Source organism: Nannospalax galili, unplaced genomic scaffold, assembly GCF_000622305.1.
Source record: "Nannospalax galili isolate Female #2095 unplaced genomic scaffold, S.galili_v1.0 scaffold1051, whole genome shotgun sequence".
In the NCBI taxonomy this organism is placed as follows: Eukaryota; Metazoa; Chordata; class Mammalia; order Rodentia; family Spalacidae; genus Nannospalax; species Nannospalax galili.
Genome location: NW_008331995.1, coordinates 7603495 through 7625541, shown reverse-complemented (window position 1 = coordinate 7625541; position 22047 = coordinate 7603495). Strand labels below are relative to the sequence as shown.

At 38.8% G+C, this 22047-nt stretch overlaps 1 protein-coding gene across 7 annotated transcripts in view; it reads right to left on the bottom strand.

Moving 5' to 3' along the window:
- Mitf (melanocyte inducing transcription factor) overlaps positions 1-22047 on the bottom strand; it is a 232065-nt gene that overhangs the window by 76675 nt on the left and 133343 nt on the right. For 4 of the 7 annotated variants that reach the window (XM_017796629.2, XM_017796630.2, XM_029560649.1 and 1 more), the window contains exon 2: positions 12430-12679. In XM_017796629.2, coding sequence (XP_017652118.1) covers positions 12430-12679 — 250 coding nt within the window. The remainder of the gene's footprint in view (positions 1-12429; positions 12680-22047) is intronic. The other 3 variants (XM_029560647.1, XM_029560648.1, XM_029560651.1) reach the window with 1 other exon arrangement.

The following is a 22047-nucleotide window of genomic DNA, read 5'->3' as shown; positions in this document are numbered from 1 at the left end:
TAAATATAATATATATAATTTCAAATTAAGAAAATCATGAAATTCAAGATCACAATGATTTTTCCTTCTGGAATTCCTAACATCATTAACATTTTTGCCATCTGGCTTCCATGCTTGTACATTTACAAGAATGTGACCATACAGGCTCATAGAGTTACAGGAGGAACTCAAACCTTTCAAACACAGTGTTCTAATCCCAATATAATGACTCATTCTTTGCATTAGGAATAAAAGGTGCCTAACAGAGCAAATTATCATTTTAGGTGAGTTATTTCTGGTTTAAGAAATGGTTAAGAATTACTATGAAAACAAAAATCTTGGATGCCTGAAGAATCAGAAAAGATCCATTTCATAGAATTGTGGGCTGTGCTGATATGCCTAAAAAAATACTGAAAGTCAAGTGGGACAAGAAACTGCCTTAGTAATTTTGGTGGGGGTAAAAATCATACATAGACCTCTACCATAAACAAAGTCTTCAATGCCTTTCCTGTGAACCAAGCTATTATCCAAATTCTATTACAGAGCAAATCAGGAATTAATTCCCCTCCTTAGCCATCAATGTTTCTTTGACACCACAAAGAACGATGAAATGTTTATGTATTCCCAAAATTTCAGACATCTCTAACAGGCTGGACAGGTGCGCTGTACAAGTGACATGTGTAAGTTGGAAAAGAACCTGAGCTGAGAGTGTGAGATGTGTGACTAAGAAGTCAGGAGCTGCCAGCACACTTCAGTTGCAATGGAAGGCTCTGGCTCCTGGCACCCTTGGTAAGAGAGGCTATTCCCTGGTCTTTCCTACACAGGCTGCTTTTGTTTGTTTGTTTCTTTCTTTAAACAGGAAATGGCAGCCAGACATGATATGTAACAGATAACTTGAGTCAAAATTATGAGAAAGAAACTAGTAACTAAGTTGTATCTGTTTGGGAGGACGGCAGGGAAAGATCAGTGCTGGGCATGTATAACAGGTAACGGTGGCCCATGAAGATGGAAACTTGGAAATTATGATAATAGTTGTTGTGCTCAGTGATTAATAACTAAAAATCGCTATAAGCTGTGTGTATGTGTACTTGTGAGATGTGCAGAAGCATTATGTGCACACATGTTCATGTATATGTGTGTGCACATGCATGCGTGTGAGTACCTGGAAAGGCCCGATATCAACCTTGGGTGTGGTTCCTCAGGCATCATCCACCTTGTTTTTGAGATAGGGTCTCTCACTGGTCTGAAGTTCATGGTATGCTAGGGTGGCTGGCCATCATGCCCCAGGGATTTGCTTGTCAGCACTTCCACAGCACCAGGATTACAAGGACCTTGCCTGGCTTTTCACACGGGTGCTGGGAACTGAACTCAGGCCCTCATGCATGCGAACACTCTACCAACTATGCAATCTTCCCAGCCATGAATCATTATAAATTTAGTATCATCAAAGTAGAATTCTTTCTTGACAGTTTTCCATGTGCTCAACACTGTGCTAAATGCTTCAGATCTGTGTTGTCCAATCCAAAGTTTACAAGTGACACATGGGGGTACTGAGTCCTGGCACTGAGGTTAAATTAGACTGAGGAGCTGAATGTTTATATTTCATGAAGACCAACATTGAAACATGTTCTCAATTTTGTTACTGGAAATCTTATTCTTTTTAAATGTGTGTGTGTGTGTGTGTGTGTATGTGTGTGTGTGTGTGTGTGTGTGTGTGTATGTGTACGCATGTATGTGTTCCTGTGTGAATGCAGGTATATGTGTGTCACAACACATGTGTGGAGGAAAACCTCCAATGTTAGTCCTTGCCTTCCAACTTGTTTCAAACAGGATCTCTTGTTTGCTACTACTAATGCCAGGCTTGCTGGCCCACAAGCTTCAGGGATTCTCCTGTCTCTACCTCCCAACACATAGAAGGAGCTCTGTGATTACAGATGCATTCTATGCTGTTTGGCTTTGTGTAAGTTCTGGGAACTGGAACTCGGGTTCTTTACCTTTATATGACAAGCGCTTTGCCCACTGAGCCATCTCCCCAGCCCAGTTACAGGAAATCTTTTAAAAAAGGTTGAAATAACTAGGTACATGAATGTACTTTTTCAATTGTGCATTTTATGAAATCCTAACAGGTCAAGTGAGCCTGATGAAATTCAGTATGCAAACTGAGATGTGCTGGAGAGATAAAATACACACCCAGTGCTGAGGACAGTATGATGGCTTAACATTTTTCTTAATGAGAAAAATGTTTTAAAATATAAAAAATAAAACATTTTATATTGTTAAATTGAAATGATAACATTCTAGATATAACGACGGAAATATATTAATTCCACCTGCTTCATTTCACTCTTTTTTATAAGAGTACTAGAAAATCTGAAATCACATCATGGCAGTTCACATTTCATTTTGCGGATTGGTGTTGTTTTGGTGAGTCCCTTCATTTACCTCTCAGCTCTTCAGAGCAAGCATTACTGGCCCTATTTTATAGATGAGAACACTGAGGCCCAAAGAGAAAAGCACTCATGCCCAAGGTCACTTAGTGAAGTATTGGGCTCATGTTAACACTAGATTTTCAAAAGGAACATTGATTCTGGTCACAGTTCAAAGCATAATGATTTACAATACATCAATTAACGTGGGAATTTGGCACCTGAATTATTACTTCTAAAACATTTAGCTACTAGGCTACAAGCTGGAGTCACAAGGTCCTGTGCACCCTGTGCACCCCAGAAACTCAAATCTTTTAAGATTAACCTGCCTGTCATAAACATCACCAGGCATTTAGCAATGCAAGAAGACCATCACTGCAGCGTCTCACCAGATGAAGGATTCAAATTAAATTCCATCAAATTACATGAGCTGATACACTTTGACGAGCTCCTTACATCCAAGGAGTTTGCATTTTATTTATTTATTTTTCAAAACTATTCCCCTTTTTTCTTTACTAAAACACAAAAGGAGGTTGGGAAAAATATTGAATGGGGCAAAAGAAAGTGCAACCAAGTTAATAGGGGACGTAGATGGTCCTTTAGAATTCTGGAAAACACAAAACCAAGGGGGCACGTTTCCATTGCTGCACAATCTCACTTTTGTTTAAGGGCCAAGTCCCGGTCTTGAAACGTGTGGGCAATACATCAACAGGCATTATTTTAAATCAACCAGTTTTATAAAATAAGCCAAGAGTTGAAAGAGGCAGGACTAATTACCAACATTCCTTGATGAATTACTTGGCGGCGTGTGCTAAGTCAATGCACGTCTGGGTCTTGATCCCCACTTTTATCCTGTACTTATTTCTCAGGAGGAAAAAGGAACATGTGGCTAATTAAGGCACCAATCTCCACAGTCAGAGTATTCAAGGTAAGATTTCTTTTGGAAAAAAAAAAAAGAAAGAAAGAAAGAAAAGGTTCTTTGCCTGGTACTTATTAATCTAATTTTTACTACTTCACTAGAAAAACAGAGCTAATCTTGTCACCTCATGCAGTCTGAACTACCATACAGTGTTCAGAAAAAAAAGTTACATATTTGTAATTTAGCCAATAAGACTTTGTTAAGTCCTTCCTAACGGGCAAGAATGTCTCTGGTTTGTCACTTCTAATTAAGTCTCAACAAAATTTCCAGCCTCTAAATTCTAATTATATAAAACCCAGGGCCAACAGGGGAGATTACAACAAAGTTATGCCACTGGTAAGGTAGGAAGAAATCTGAATTTGCTTTTCATTTGAGGCCTCTTAACAACTCTTGAAAATTATTCACAACTGGGTGATTAAATTCTCTTTGCTTATTTTTAATTGCCAGGATCCCCATACCTTTCTTCTAGGGAAAAAAAACATTAGAACTAGTGATATGCATAAGGCTGGTAAACTTTAGACAGAAGCAATGTGCCGCCCAGAAAATTGTGGGTTGATAGGAATTTTCTTAGAAGCCTTAAACAAAATGCATTTGAGACATCCACTTTAGTTACATGAAGAATGCATGCACACAACCTCCTATCTTTTGTGTCTTAAGCATATGTGCACGTGTGAGGGTCACATGAGCGTGTATGTGAAGGCCAGAGGGTGATATCAGGTATCTTCCTCTATCACCCTACTCCTTATATTTTGAGACAGGGTCTCTCACAGAACTTGGAACTCACCAATTCAACTAGGCAGGCTGGCCAGTGAGCTCTAGGGATAATGCTACTTCTGCCTTGCTAGCACTGAGAATACAGACATGCACTACTATGCCTGGCTTTCATGGGTGCTAGGGATGGAGCTCAGGTCCTGAGGCTCACATGGCAAGCACTTTATCAACTGAGTTATATCTCCAGCCCACTCGCTAATCCCCCAAATCGCAGTGTGAAAGATAATAGTAATAGATCCTTTGACTACCACTACCTCCAATCCCAGTGTCCATTTTGAAAATCTCTAGTAGGAATAATTTGCTTTCAATTTATCTGGACCCATTCCCAGGGCATTATCAAATTTTAAAACAGTGATTAAAAGCAATTCTTTCTTCAGAAGACTCCTATGCTAACTGCTTCCTGGTTTATTGGCTTCCTATTCTCTAATTTTGATTTCATCTTCTTTTTGCCTAGATACAAAATTATAAACAATATGAAAGACTGGTAGATTCTAGGATGCCAAAGTTTTCTAAAAGTTTAGGATGATACTCAAAGAAGTGAATCAAAAGCGACACATTCAGGGCAGGAGCCAATATTCTAGCATCAATTCCGGCTACAACTTTGAGCAAAGCTGCTGTGCTAATTTATATATTTTTAACACAAATTCTACTCACTTCCTTTAGGAGGGTGAAGTTAAATTTAGATTCTGCTTACACGTGTCCATAATCTCTTGTTCTAAAGCATAATACATCTACTGTAGTCTTTCAACTCTACCCCTTCTATAACTGTTGAGCTTAAACAGGCAACGTTTGTGAAGGGGATTCTGACTTTTTCATAAAGTAATATAAGAATTGTTAGAGCTGATATTCCTTTAAAACAAAATAGAAAACAAAAAACACAAAACATGCAGAACTGAAGTTCTGCCTTTACGAGATAAAAGAATAGCAAAATCTCTAACTCCAAAGGGAGGAAGTAAGGGAAAAGAAAAAAAAAAAAATTGGAACCATAAGTTAAGAGACAATTCCTAGCATGGATTAAAAAAAAATCATTTGGAACCAAACAAGGATATTAAAAGAAGTGCACCCATATCAACTATGTAAGCTGAGCCTTTGAGCTCTTTATAACATAAATGATCTTGGCTTCCAAACTTTAGACATTGTCACAGAAAACTTCTCTGTTAAATGCTTTTTACTTATAAGGATAGCATCACTTAAGCAAAAAGTAGCATCGTGGTCAGTGTGGCCACACAGGATTCTTATGTAGAAATAACACAGACAGTTCTTTCATCTGGTGTATCTTGGAGGCTAAGGAAGAATTTTTAATTATTCAATAGCGAAAACCCTGACTAATCCCAAGTGCTAATAAGATCATGTATCTTTCAGTTGGGCCTAAGAGCCTCTGCCATACTTTCTCTCTGGTCTCCCACTTCTCTCTGAAAAGTTGTCTGTTCCTGGTGGTTGTTGGTTATGTTCTTAAGGTCTGTGGAAGCACAGGAGACAGCAGGGTGTGTGGGTATTGTAGAGAGAGCAATGTGTAGAACCAATAGCATGACCAGAGGCTAGAAATCATCTCCATTTCCTGCTTCACCACCTGGGCTAATCCTATGTATCCATCCCAAGGAGTTGCTAAGAGAATAAATGAGCTCAAATGTACCACATTTTCATCTTGTCACTGATGTACTTACAATCAGTTTCTCAGTAGCCAGTCAGGCTCTCCTGTCTTTCCTCCACAGCATTTCATAAATTACATAACCAGAAAGTCTGCAATGAGCATGTGCTGTATGCCCATATGTTACCACATCATATGAGAGGTCAAACAGCTACCTTCTTCTGAAGTTTCTCAGAGCACTCTCTCTAGGCCAGAAAGACCACTGAGTGGGCTCAAGTCTTCACAGCACCTTTAAGTTCGGTGACTTTAATAGACCTACTTAATCCTTCCATGCCAATTCATGTACCTTTGAAATAGGTATGCTAACAACACCCTCACACATAGAGGCCAGATGTAATGACAATACCACAGCCCTGTGGGAAACAGGATTGTGATTATAATGAGAATTCTAGGGCTAGGGTGACAAGGCCCAGGCCAGAGTATGGAAGCTGCATCTATAGAAATCCTGACAGATATTCTCTGAGCACACAGACAGAGAGGACAGTGGGAAAGATGCTGAGTACTGGACAGGATGCTGCTCAATCTTTTCTCATCAGTGATCATCTGAGGAGGACTTTTACATATTTTTTTTTCTATTGCCTCTCTTTTATGCCTCATTTTTCTGAAATTTTAAGACACACTTACACTGCTTTCCAAGTTGTACACTATAGCTTGGAGGGTTACAAACCATTATGCTATCTTAGATTTTTATGGGCACATGTATAAGTGTGTATTTGTGTGTGTATGATTTAGGAGTGTGATGTGTGTGCGCCTACCCACACATGGTGGCCAGAAGAAGAAACTGGGTGTCCTGCTCTATTATCGCCCCCCTTTATTCCCTTGAGGCAGGGTCTCTCACTGAACCTGGAGCTAGGCTGGTAGTCGGCAAGCCCCAGAAATCCTCCTGTCTCTGCCTTAACAGCACTGAGTGTTACAGGCGTATGTGTAGCCATGCCCAGATTCTTACATGGGAGCTGGGGATTCAAACTCAGGTGTTTGTGCTTTTACAGCAAGCGGTCTTACTGAGCTATTTCCCCAATGCCAGATACTTTTGTTTTCCATGAACCATTTTGTTTCCTTTAGCAGTAAGATATCACAGCTTCTGAGGATGCCTGATCTACAGACCTAGCCACACTGGAGAGAAGTCAGCATTCAGAGCTTGATTTAAGTAAGCACTCCCTAATGTTGAGCCTAACCCCAAGTCCCAGCCCTTAATAATTTCCTTACAATAATGCTTTTACCCTGACTAGTAGGGAATTAAGAGAATTGTGTAGATAAAAGTAGACTGCTCCATCCTCTAACAGGACAGGGTGAGAAGTGGCACGTTGGAACCTCCTCTCACGTAAGTGTACAAGAGGACTTCAGTGACTACAAGCAGCTCCTAGAGATGAAGCAAGGACCCTCACAGTCTAAAATAAGGCACTGCATGGCTCACATATCCACTGAGAACAGCTGCCCCCAAATTCACTCTAAAGAAACCAAGATGAAACTTCAGATTCTGTTGAGGTTCTCAGCCATATAAAAGCTGTTTCAATTTTTTTCAGAAAAATGAGATTAATTTGTAAGGTGGTATTTTATTATGGGTAGTTGCCTAAAAGTCTAAGCAGAGGGAACATTCTCCAGCAAACACTACAATAGTAGTTAGCAGCCATGAAAAGCAGTGCACTGATCTAAGTGTTTGCTGAGCGTCCTGCCCTACTCGGCCCATGCTAGGTTTGACTGTGCCAATCAATGCTAGACAGCTCAGTAGAAAGCCTTTGTGGGCCAGCGCTGATATTAGAGACTCCTTAGTCACAGGGGTTTCTAAGCAGCATAAGATGTGATGGATTGTCACACAGCACGTAATGCCAACCAAACTGGCACACATGTGCACACCACTACCATCAACAGGCTCTGAGAGTCCCCACACAGTTCAGAGGAGAGGGAGTTTGGAAAGGACAGACTCAAAAGTAGAGTCAACCTAGAGGAGAAGTTCTTAAGATGCATACAGGCCAAGTGTCCATGTCTAAACCTGCCCAATGTATCTCTGCAGACTTTGTTCCTGCACAAAGCAATGGTGGGGCTGGAAAGCAGGAGACAGCAGCAAGGAGTGCTGCAGAGCAGAGGCGGTGGCTTCCAGTACACTACACCTCCACATTCTGTTGTTGAAAGCTAACAAACACAGTCTTCAATTTTCAAAAATCAATAAGCGAGTTTTTAAGATAGGAAAATTACCTTATGGATGACAATGACAAGTCAAAGACTCTGGAGGGAAGTAGGGTATCTGGGGAGAAGAAAAGCTGTTTGTGAAAGAAGGAAGTTGAGTCCCTTGCTTCCCATAAATGATGATGTTATCTTTTAGACATAAAACATGATGCAAAAACAAATGGACACATATTTATAAAGCTCTCTGAAACTGAGACTCACAGACTGTGCATGTCATACTGACTGCAGGCTTCAGTACATGGTCAATGGAACATGGTATCATCAGAAGATGACTCAGGTTATACCTCAGTCTGTATCTTTTGGAGAAGCAATGGATCCCAACTCAGGGGACCAGGCAAGCTAACCTGAGACAGGCTACATGGTTCTTCACTTGAGCAGCTACTGTGAGGCTATCCAGACTCATCACTCCTGGATAAATATATCAGAAACAAAGGGTAAATGTAGAGCTACAGATATATCTAATGGTAGAGAGTTTGTCCAAGATGCATAAGGCACTGGGGTCCCCATCCTCATTACTCACTGGAGTTCCCACGCAAATGGATGTAGAGTTATTGATAAGATAACCAAGCCCTCTCACAGGAATGCCCTGGTCAACTCAGTTTACAACACACAGGATCCTACAAAAGCTATTTCTGTATTTGATGAACAGCAAGCACTGCTTTTAACTGTGAAGCAATTTTCCCAGTTCCTGGGGTGTTCTAGAAAAACAGAAATGTTTTAAAATGAATTCTTTCAAACTAATTAAAATATCTTAAAGTAGTCAAGTGCAGTGATGCACACTTTTAATCCCAGCACTTGGGAAACAAAGGAGATCTCTGAGAGATTGAGGCCAGCTTAGGTCTACATAGTGATTTCTAGGCCAGCTGTGGCTTCAGGGAGACTCTGTCTCAACAAAACACCCAAAACAAAATATTCTAAAGTAATAACCCATCAAAGTGTTTCTTTTAAATCTATAAGTACTATCTCCAAAGCAAAAGAGAAAAAATACACATTATAGAAAGAATACGTGGCTTTAAATTTGAAGAAGGATGGAGGTTAGGTGGAGTAAGTTGCAATAAAGTTCTGATTTGCTTTCAAAGCATAAATAAGGATTTTCAAGCGCTACACTGCCAGGGTCTGTGGAGACATAATAGGGAATTAAACTGATGAATTTGCCCATCTCGGATCACAATAACTAGATGTTTCAACAGTCTTTCAAAAACAGAGAGATGAGACAGTGGCAGTAGAGGCTTGATGAGTGTGTGAACATCAATTCCACAGTCAATATGTGATGCTTCTTTTACTGTGCAACCCACCTTGACTACAAGATCTGTCCCTTGTTTGCATCAAATTCAAACCTCAGGTCTGTATAGCTCACCTGCTGACCGACAGAAAGCATTCCACAAATGGTTCTTATTGACATTTTTCATTCACTATTTGAAACACAGGATGTGTTCATGACTGTGAAAAGTCTATTAAGTGCCTCAAGATTTAGTTATTTATGATAAAGAAGCATCCTTGTTACGTTTCCAAATTGTTACATTAGTTTTTAGGAAACTAAGGGAGCATCACATTAATACATGAACACCTAGCAACAAGATTCAACACGCCATGTCATCCAATGTGGAAATCAATACGAGGAATAAATACACAAATTAATGAAACCGATGTAGAATAGAGAGGTTATACTTCATGAAGTTAGACACAACAAAGTGGTGGTCAGTATTGAGGAAGAAATAATGTGACTTTCCAATCTCTGATACAAATTACAGCTAGTCCTAACTTTACAGATGTCAACAATTTTCAAAACAAACTTCACAGAGCTTTGTAGTTTAAGTAAAATGGTGCCAGAGAAATGGATTAACCTGAAGACATTGATTTAGCTTTCCAAAATCAGTAATTCAACCCACTGACAGCAGAATATTGGTAACTCGAGTTTGTGTGTGTGTGAAAATTACGCTCTGGCCTTTCTTCCACCAGGTTCTTACAAACAAGGTGGGAAATGGAGAGACTGAAAGGGTATTCTCCAGCACTGCACCCATCTGCCTCTATTGAAAAGTGGGGATGCTTTGATTCAGCCACTTAAAACTTTAAAAACAAAACGAACAGTTTAATCAGTCTATACTATCATGAAAATGAGTTTAATGTACTTCAGTAACATAATGCATTCAGCAGGCATATTTTGTATTACTAATTCATTAAACAGATATTCATGGAAAATTCCCTAAGAGTAAACAAACTGACTCTTTTGCGATAACCATCCACTTAAGGAAATTGTATTTATGACTTCAAAATCATAAAAGGGAAAATAAAAAGAGTACATATCTGCCATGCATATTCCTATAAAACACTTCATAATATTTCCAGATACATAACATAGGAAACTATTTTCATAATGCATAACGTCTATAAATTTATGAAGTAGCCACTAAGATGATACTCTCCTTAAATTTTTGAATTTCTTATACTATTAGCTCAAATGACTGAAATTATGTTTTAATTTGGTCTTTCACTTTAACAGACTAAAGCTTGTCTAAACAGATCTCAACCCTTCCCAAAATATAATGCCAACAACTCCTCATTCACAAGGCATACTTTTCTCTTTTATATAACTGAGGAATGAGGTGACTAAATAGAGATTAAATTAATAGAGATAATGTCTATTGAGCATGATGTACAAATGTAGTGACTACTCTTATGGTCAGACTACATCTCCTACTTTTAATAATTTACTTTTGCTTTAACTTGGGGCACTTTTCTAGTATTCTTTGGTTGGGGGTTCCAGTTCAATTACATGTTACAAAGACAAGCAGCAGAAACAGAAAAATGCATAAATCATTCAAATTATTACCACAGATTTTAATTTTACTAAAGTTAAAAATAACATTTTGAACATGTAGAAATGATATACAATTTTATGATAATATTGAAATATTTCTACATATTCATTTTGTGGCAATTTCTCCACCATCTCATATAATAACCCTAATAGGAAATTGATCTCAATTTAATATACTTCAATATAATATTAAACATCATCTTTAAATTGAACACACACCACAGCTATCATTTGCTTTTAAGGTTTAAAAAGTTAAAATGAATTTGAATAAAATTCATTGCATCTTGCAATTACAAAATTTCTATAAGTTTACATAACCTAAGGTATCCACAAAGGAAGTATGCCTCTTGTAAACATGAAGCAGTGTAAATCATAAATCTGTTACAATTTAAATAGTGGCTTCTATTTTCACTCAAGCAGAACAGAAAGATTCCATGTATCAGTATTATCTATTCTACAGCAAAAAAACAACATTGTTTTTGCTTGATGGGGTGGGAAAAGAGTAAAAAGGCCATTGACTGTGGCAATATCCAGAATTTTAGTCACAGTAAAGTCAAATTTTAGGATAAAACATTCAGATCATTTTTGTCTTTGCAGAATTTCAGCTGGTTTTTCTATCAAAGAATTCCATGAGTGTGTCACTAAATGTTAAAGTCTTTGCAATAAATTCATGTGATTTTAAAGTTATTTTTAAAGCATCCCTTCCCCACTTCAAGGAAATGACTGCACATTGCTCCTTGATAGTAATGCATTGCCTCTTCATTTGTTTTAATAGTTAACTTTAAATAGGGAGAGATGGAGCTTTTTCTGAATCTGGAAGTAAAAGCAAAGACCAACAATGAACCAGTGGTGACCAACAATGAGCTAGCTCACATTGTTTAATGAGCAGGAACACTTGGCTCTTAGGAATGAATTAATTAAGTGAATGGGTAAAACATAAAGAAGAGGGAAGTTTCTTTTAATTTTTCTTGAAACAGTCATATTTAAGAATTAAAATGTTTGTGAAACAAGGCAACTCCTCATGTGGTATGGGAGATGCATGTGAGAGATGGAATTCTATTCTTAGACTTGTTACAACTTTCTCTGGTAATTAGGAAGCTATATGTCCCTGATAGAATGTCGCTAACAAGCTCCTGCAGTTTCTGCACTAGCAAGAAATCAAAGACCCAAAGCAGACAACTCACTTCAGTAAAAGGATTATGAAGTCTGGTTATTAAGGCACAGAATGCTTGACCACAATTTTCTTTCTGAAGGGACTTTCTAAAACAATTAGTTTCTAGGGCCAACAGGACTTACTAACTGAAAATCAAAGTTAAAGTGTAGCCATGGAATGTATTTATGAAAACATAAACATAAGTTATTAGAAGACACCTCTCTTGGGTAACTGTTATACATTAAGATATTTCTCCAGAAAAGATGGAAAGGTGACATTCATTATAAGAAACACCAGATCTTACTTGGGACTGCTCATGAAACACAGAAGGTTTTCACCATTCTCGGGTCACCAGTACATTTATAGCTAGTTTGCATACTTCTTTTAAAAAACAAAGCCCCATAGGAACCCATGGAGGTGATGCTTGTGAATACTACTGTGATACCTATTCAACCGAATTCAGTCAGATGAATAACCACCTAGAAAGTAGAGAAGAGTCAGGGGCTCGGCCCAACCAGAAGGGCAACATACCTTAAGGACTTCCATCGGCACCTGGGTGGCAGAGGGAAGGGTGGTGGGCACGCTGACGTTTATAGCTGGTGTCTGACCCACGGGCACTCTCTGTTGTATGAACTGAGCCGCCTGCAGCTTCTGCTGCTGCTCCCTGCGCTCCTGCTCCTGCATCTGCTCACGCATGAGTTGCTGGCGTAGCAAGATGCGTGATGTCATACTGGAGGAGCTTATCGGAGGCTTGGAGGCCCCAGGATGCTCCGCAGAACTGCTGTGGGGAAACCAGAAGGCACACAACATTTAGTAACCTAATCAGACCCATCGTCTGAACGCGGGGTATCCTAAATGGCACCAAACTAGGAGGTGAGCCTGCACAGATATAATCAAGGCACAGAACAGCATTCCACATAATTGAAAATCAAGAGTTGACAGGATTCTAAGTCATTAGTAGTTGAATTAAAATAAGTCAGCCTGATTGCATCTAGGCATTTTTATCAAACCACTTAATCTTTTTGACATTTTCTACCACACACTGTTCATCACCACCAAATGTGCCACCATATGCAGCAGCTCTAAGGAGCTACATGCCTTAAAGACACCCAAGTTTCCACTTTTAAAAATAAGTTACTTGATTTGCTTTTGTACATAATCTAACCAACCAATGACTCCTACATGTTATCCTCCTAAACTCCTGAAGATGTCTAACTGTTTTACCAGTAAGGAAGCACTAAATGAAAGAAGCGTTTGTACCAGAATATTAACACTGAATTCAGCCTCTGTCTTCCATCAAGGGGTCAGAAGAGAAGCTGGCCTGACAACCCAAGTCTTCCTGGCCTGGTTTTCTTTGTACATCTTTCTTGTGATTCATCTGGGCATGCCCGAGGCAGTCAGTAAGTGCTCTCTGCTTTCCCCATGGTCTGAGACTCACTCTAGTTACCTTGTTTAACATGCTTAAATACTGGTCAGCAGGCAAGAATGATTCCCATTTTCCTTAGATGCTGTTTTTGGTTGCTTATCTTGCAAACTCTGTGATATCAATAAATAATAAATCTCTCTCCACCTGAGTTTCCCTACCTGGAATAGTGGTGAAACAGCAGCTTTTTACCCATTTATAAAAGTGAGGTTTGTTATTTATTTCTCCGCTGTACTATTTATAATTGAAAGTCTTGCCTGCTAAGGGTAGTGGTTGTGAGGTTTGACTATAAAAAATTCCATAGTCTCCACATACAATGAGTGTAGCCTCAGTAAACACTCTGCTTGCTAGTAATCTCATCTAGCAGTTCCTCATTAGTAATTAAAGTTAACTATAACTCTTCCAATCTCTGTCAAGCCATACAGTATCAAATCTTACATCTGGAAACAGGAAGAAATGAACATCACAGCCCATCAAGCTTCAGGGGAGATATCTGCACTTGGCTTTCTTCCTTGACCGTACACCCCAGTACTACCTTTACATTCCCACCAAAGACAAACAGAAGCCTTGACATCCCTGCCATCTCTTGAACTCCTTGAGGATAGGTGTTCAGGTGACACAATGTGCTATAGGATGAAGATGTGATTTTTCACTCTCATATAGTTCCAAAAAGACCCCAGAAATCTGTTAATTTTCAATACATAAAATTGGTTCATTAAATTATAATTCATACATTTTAATACCATTCAGCCTTTATAAATGGTGTAAAATGTATTTATTGATGTGAATAAAACTATACAATCTAATAATGTTTTAAAAGCAGAAGAAAAATAGCATTGTAGGTAGCATCCAGGTTTTTTTAAATTATTTACTTAATAACCATATAATTAGAAGAAGCATTTCATGACAACAGCACTGACATAGTCAATAACAATTTCCAGAGCTAAGATGCATCTGTTTCAAGATTGGCTGTAAATTTTTAGGTTTACAGCTCCATTTCATTATTAAAATACAGTTTCATACAGAAAAATTCATTTTTAATGCAATTGACACTAAGATATTTGCACATGTGTTTCTAATCTCTATATATCTGATTATTACTAGTCACAGTTGGTTACTTTTTGAGCTCCTTGGCATCTGAACATGGATATAAAGTCATCAGGTAGATTTCAATGATAATGTTTTTCACGTGTATAGTTTTTCACAACTATACAATATAATAATGTTTTAAAAGCAGAAGAAAAATAGCATTGTAGGTAGGATCCAGGTTTAAAAAAATGTTCATAAGAAAAAAAGCATAATGATAATGTTGTATTATTATCCTTTAAAGAAATGACATTATCAGAAAGCTAAAAATGTGTGTATTCAATTCGATTCTGAAATTTTCTTGATGAACAATTTTCCTTAGAAGTCATATATGGGAGAACTGACATTTACAAATGACTCTACAGATTGTAAAATATCTTGAATCACCTAAATTTTCCTTCAAATAGTAGGATAGTTAAGTAAATTATGACAGATGAATTCAATAAAATATTATTCCTTTTTTTAAATGCAAAATGTACACCAAAGTAGGAAATATGTATAGTAAGAATGAACTATAAAGTAGGATTCAAAAGTGTATTTTCAGTCTGACTCAAAGTAAGCATGGCATGTATATGTGCATAAATACACAAATTCCTAACAGGGACTGTAGAAGAGTGATCATACTGGCTCTAGTGGGGATACAATGAGAGATAAACTGATCTTTCTTTAGTGTCTCTCCTCCTCTTTAAAGCTGCAATAAAGTCATATTTTTTCAGTGGCAGTATGTACACTAGATGCCAATTAAAGAAAAGGCCAAGATGACTTATGTGATCAAAGTCACCACTTGGCTAGAAGAAAGGAGACTGGGCCCATCATAGATAGCACTTCAAACATAAGATGGGAACGCAGTGGTCTTATTAATCCAGTTCATCAGTTCTCCTGAAAATCTTCAGCAACCCTCAAACTTAAACCATCTCTGCTGTTTCCCCTACACTTCCTATAAGCACATACGGAGCATAAGTAGTGCTGGTACCTTTCTTATTATCTCCACATTATATACTCATCACATAATGAAAACACTCCCTAGCCATTGCTCTGTTAACCTAAAACTATTTACTTGCATGGGATCAGCTAAAAGAGCATCAGGAAAAAACGCATTTTCCCACTTTTGAGTGCTTGTTCAAAGCTCAAATGTACTTTCCTAAGCCAAGAAAAGAAGGGGGGCACCTATTTAAAAATAAATAAGTGGTCTTTCTATTCAAAGCCTGTCAGCTCCGAACATTCTCAGAGAGACTGATCCTTTTGATAAAAACAGGAGCAAACCTTTGTGCAGGAGCTAAGGCAGCTGAGGAATAATCGCACTAATTAGCTGCACAAGACAAGTGGCCGGCTGTGATACTAGGGGAAAATCCTTTCAATTAACAGTAAAACATTCCAGAGACAACTTAAAATTACTAGCTAGCAAGTCCAAGAAGATTTCATACTTTAAACACAATAACATCATCATTTAAAGCATTTTCTGAAATAGCCTATCAGAAAAAAAAAAAAAAAGATACAGACCTATACAATAGACTAGCACAAATAAGTGGAAACCTGATGAAAGAAACTAGAGCAAATATATCTTATAGCTGTAGAAATATACTAAAGCTCAGCTAATTGGCAGTTCTAACACAACCTCTAAGGCAAGAAAAGTGCAAAGGAAGCACTGGAGCCACTTCGCTGTGCACTCATCCCCTGCAGGCTATCTCCATGCTTTGAGACACAACGCCCAGATTCTCAGCTTGGCTCACAATCTTTTGAGAATCTGCTTCCTTAGAAATAATTGAATCTGCAATTATCACCTTATAGACAAAAATGAAGACATCTAGATTTCATCACATTAGTAGGACAAATGAGCCCAATTTTCACAGCTCAAAATTGAGGCTTATGTGAGGAATATCCCAAGTGACTATAATGATTACGTTAAAGATGAAGATATCGCCAAAGCCACTAAGAACACACAAGGAAAGATGTCCAATGGCTCTAATTTTACAGCTAACGTAGCTATCCCTGGGCCCACCAATCTTAGCCCTGACTATATAATCCTAACTCTGAGTCTGATTCTTTTTATCATATTATATAAAGTTCACTGATTCAACAACTAGTTACTGCCAGGTGTTGGGAGTACCTGGCTTCTAACTTCAGAGTTTAAAGTCCTGGCTATACTAATTCTCCTGAAATGCCTTCCAGTAAGTCAATTATTGGATTTCTGGATTCTGATGTAGTTCCACATGGGAAGGTCTCTCTCTCTCTCTCTTGAGAGATTAAGGTCAGTCTGGTATACATAGCAAGTGCTAGGTCAATTGTTGCCTCTCTCTCTCTCTCTCTCTCTCTCTCTCTCTCTCTCTCTCTCAAAAGGGAAAACCCACTGGCTGCACATGCCTCTACTGACATGTCCCTGACCCTGCAGTTACACACAGCTCTCTGAGCACAGGACTTATACCATATTGTAATGACAAGGAGGGCCCTCAAGTTGATTCAAGTTCTAGCTCAGCCCCTGCTGAGGAATGTGAGCCTTAATGAGCCACTTGACCTCTCTCAGTGTCCCCCAAATATACCCCCTAAAAGGACCGTGAAGGTTGGGTTAATGAATGTTACATAAATGAAATCATTCAACACAGAGGCTGGAATGCATTGTGCAGACAAGCAGTAGCCACTAAATGTAGCCTAAGTTCCTACTTACTAATGAGTTTACATTCTTGGCCTTCAAAGCCTCCCCCTTATAGGGGTACCAGAAAGACTTCTGACTTACCTGTCATATTCCTATGTCCAATACTTTATTCCATGGCTTTTATCAATCACTTGAAAATATCAGAAACCCATCAGACCTAATACCTCAGCATCATACCAACATCACTCTCACTTATGACAGTGATGTCAGAGTCTCTTAGTAAGATCACATGAACCCATCTCTGGTCTCAATATTGTAGTTCTCCAAGGCAGGAATCCAATCAGCTAACACCCAGAGAGGCTAAAGAGCTGGGGAACGTTCCCCTATATTTCCTTCAATTTCTCAGGCAGAACATAACTCCACTACAGCCCATGACGTGGGCCAAGCAACTCCATCTCTTTGCTCTTTGGTTTTTCTGGTTTTTAAAGTGTTTTAATACATTTTCTCCTTAACACTGTGGTAAAGACCAAAATATGTAATAGATATAAAAAGCTCAGTATGATGGCTGGAAAAATTAATGGTAAAAATATAATATTAAGTCATGAAAATGCTACTTTTTCTTGATAAAATGAGGCAAATTTTGATAGCCTTGTTATAAGTATGAACTAAAGGAGATATGCCTTACAAATTTAGGTCTAATTCTGAGAATATACAGTTTTGATAAGATAGAGAAAAGATCATTTAACCTGGATTCTCTCATGAGTAAGCCTCCTAGCATTTCCTACAATTAAAACAATCTTCACTATAGTCATTCAGTTGACAGAACTCAGAGCCTAGTCTGCTTTGGTGGGATACAACATTCTTATCAAGAAGGCACAATGATTGGGGTTAAACTTGGGACACAGGAAGGCCCAATAGTGTTGACTTCATGTAAGTAAGGAAACATGCCACAGACAAGTAACTACATGGGTTTCATGGGCTAGAGAGATGGCTCAGAGGTTAGGAGCACTGTCTGCTCTTCCAGAGGTCCCAGGTTCAATTCCCAGCATCCACATGGCAAGTAACAATTGTATGTAACTCTTGTTCCAGGGGATCTGACACCCTCTCTGACCCCTGCAGGCTTTGTATGACACAGGTGCACTTACCTACATACAGATAAAACACTCATACACATAAAATAAAAATAAATAAATAAAATTTAAACTACTTGGGTTTCTGAATATGAAAGTCTGTCTGTAAAAACTGTCTAAAGTCAACGTGCCCAATCCCATTCCTGGGAATTCTGACTTCAGTTTAAATAAGGCTAGGGAATCAACATGTCTATAAAACTTCTCCAGCTGATTTTTATCCTTGGCCATGTTTACAATGTAATAGTAAAACAGTGAAGATCACAGATCTATTTAGCAAGACCTCGGGACATGATTCAGATCAGAACTCTTTCTACATGTCCCAGAAATTTCCCATTCTACTGGTGCCCTGAGGAAGCCTAGCAAAACATGAGGAGGCCCTGACAGCAGATTCCCCAAGTGGATGGGATGGAAGGAGAAGCACAACTCACTCCTCCCAAATGGGCCATGAAAGCAATCAGAAGCATCTATTCAAAAACTTCCACCGAATCTTGATGTGTATAGAATAACTGTTCAGTCCTAAACCAAAGAATCTCACAGAAGTGTCTATAGATCCTACCCCCAACCAGGTGGTTGTACTAGTGAAAAATACCATAAACTTTTCAAATTGTATGTGGACAACACAACAGAGTTGGTACATGGATGTTTTTCTTTACTTTTTATTTGTATGAGTGCTTTGTTGCGTTATGTATGTGCACCACATGAGTGCCTGGTGTCTGCAGGGGCCAGAAGGGGGCATCCAATCCAATCCCCTGGAATTGGATAAGGATAGTTGTTAGACATCATGTGGGTACTGAGAATGGAACTTGGCTCCTCTGCAAGAGTAGCAGATGCTCTTAACCACTGAGCCATCTCTCCAGCTCATACAGATGTTCTTTTATTGACAGTCTTGGTATCTAACATTTGTGAGGGACCAGTTCTTCTATGAGTTCAATCTTTTCATTACTTCAACAGAATTCACAGTGGAGATAAAGAGGAAGCAAATACCCAAGCAAAATACTATCAACACTTACTGCAATACAGTAGCAAGGAGTAAAACTCATTCACATTGTATAGAGGTCACAGTATGGTATCAAACACTAAGCTCATGGGAGCTTCTGTTGTTTGTCACCAAAGTTGGGTTTTAGTGGATAAAAGAAAGAATAAAATTTGTCAAGAGTTCAGCTTTCAGTGGAAAATTTGATAGGTCCTATAATACTGAATGTTTCTGGCACAAAGAAAATAAAAAAAGGCTTATACTATGTAGCACATTTTTCTACCCCTTTAAAAAATTTTCAATGACTATTTTTCAATGGCCAAATGCTGCAAGGCATTCGAGACATTGTGATGTCCACTGTAGCTGGTCCCCTGTCTGTAGAGATTAGTATCTTTCATTACAGAAAAGGGGGAAATCTTTATAATAAAAAAAAAAGAAACACCAGTCATATGGAATTTAAATCTGACATTTTTGCTTAGACAAGGCCAGGACTCCAACTAATTGATAGAAAGTGAGTCACTCAGCTCCTTATTCTCCATAGTCTCTAAACTGGATCTTCAGCAAGCACCAGGTAAAAGAGAGTAAGCACTCAATTACAGCAAAGGTCAATGGGAAACTGAATCCAGCTCCCAGTACATAATCATTCTCCAAAAGAGAGAATAAGAATGAGACCCTAGGTATGCAGGAAGAACAACTGGAACATTCTACTGTCTTTATGTGATGCTATAATTTTATTTTCTATGATTATCTAAGTTAACACATTCAACATGTATGTACCATATATAATATATATAATTGATAAAGTAAGACTGTACTGACAAGCTTTACATAAAAAAAAGGCTAAGGGGTGATAATCACCAAGTGTAAAGACCTTTGTAATGAATACAGGACTAGTGTTCTCCTAGGATATTTTGATCACCGGATTTCACTGAGGTTGGTATTTTCACCACTTCCTGAGTGTCTCCCACTTCCATACAATTCAAAAGGGACTGCCAAGCTCTCACTAAGAGATACTATAAACCAACATATGAATTTTGCCACTACCTCATTTCATTACCAGGACCAATCTGCACTTTCCACAGATGCCACTAGTGGTTGGCATACTCTTGGCACTGAGGCTCTTCTCAGGAACTTGCGTCTGAGGACCAAAGCACAGCTGAAAAGCCCTGTACTCGATTTTCCTGCCCTTCAAATGATGTTTCCTTCCACTAGGCCACACTCCAATTCTTGCTCACTCAGTCCGAGTGTGGACTCTCACTTCACTCAGCTGCTACCTTCTAAAAGGCTCTGAAAACACCATCATCCATCCCCTTAAGTAACTGGTACAACATAATGAGATGCTCCAACTCAAACATGTTTTTAAACTGCATGTTTTTTTAATAAATATACCAAACTGAAAAAAACAATCTAACGATAAAATTCAGACCTGGGTATCAAGTAATTGGCAAGAAGTTTTTAAAGGCATAAAGCCATCCTGTATGTACTCAGATAGTCTTCAGCAGGTATGCCCAGTCACTTGTCTAGACAATAGTGTAACAGGTTGGAGAAGATTCAGCTTTAGATTACCATAACTTAACAACCACTGCATGCTTAGAATATAACTACCAAGATGCAAAGTTTACAGCACTGTTGAAGTCCAGACAAAAGTATGCATATTATGATGCAAGGATCAGTGAATATGTATACCTGCTGCATCTGGTAGGCAACTTTATAAGCAGCGGTCATGGCTTACTGTGCCCACCTGTTACGCATGCCTGCCCCACATTCTGTCCTGATTCTTTGGGAAAGTGTTGTGATTTCACCTTGAAAAACCAGCTTCCCTTCCTTTCAGCTCATAGAAGCATAAACCAGTCCTGACCAATGAGCCTATCTACCCCCTGGCCACAGGGACTGAGTTAGGAAAGGGCTAGTACTCTAGAACACTGAGCTCTATGTCTGACTGGAACTGTGGGGGTAAGGTAACTCACTTTAAATTCAAAAAGCTGGCAGGACATAAACCTGGAATTGCCTGAATCAGTCAGAGAAGGGCATCAAACTAGAGGAAACAACAATGTGATCTTAAGAAAAACAAAACAAACAAACAAAAACCAGGACTGAGGAAAAGGAAGGATTAAGTGGGGGGGGGGGTGTCTGGATAGATGACACTGAGCATTAGGATCAAGCCATCCCTGAATTCTTTGTAACCTAGGACTAACCCTATATACTGATTCAGAAAAGCCAGTTCATCTCTTGTTTGACATGCCCTAGAATCCCATGGTTGGTTTTTATGATAGTTTTTAAAAGAAATCTCAGCAGTCTGAAAAAGGAAAATCCACATTTTAGTTTTAGTTCAGATATCTAGTGGTTCTGTATTTGAGTGTGGTACATGCCATGTCATGTCTGTGGAGGTCAGAGAATACCCCTGGGGGAGTCATTCCTCACCTCCCATCTTTTTTTGAGGCACAGTCTATTGCTTGCTGCTGCATAACCAGGCTGGCTGGCCTATAGGCTTCCAGAGATTCTCCTGTCTCTACCACCCATCTCCCTAGAGAAACTCTTAGATTGCAGACACAGGCTGTCAAATCTGGCTTTACAAGGGTTGGAAGATCTGAACTTGGGTCCTCATGCTTATACAGCATGTGCTTAACCCACTGAGCCCTCTCCCCCAGTGCAAACTGCATCTTATTACCAGAAAGATATTCGCTGACCATCTTAATAGTCTGAAAGTAGTGAATGTGCATGCCCCAGTTACATTTTCAAGACAGATAAAACTCTAAAATGCTGCTTTCTGCTGTGGTATTCTCTGACATTAGAAGGTCTATAATTAATTCCCAGGCAGAAAAAAAGTTAGTGGGTGACAAACACACAATGCCTAAGTTCTGTCAAAGGTGTTTGCTAGTGATTTAATTCAGAGAGTTCAGAAGGAATGCATACTCTTTTTTTTCAATGATCTGAACTCATCCATCAC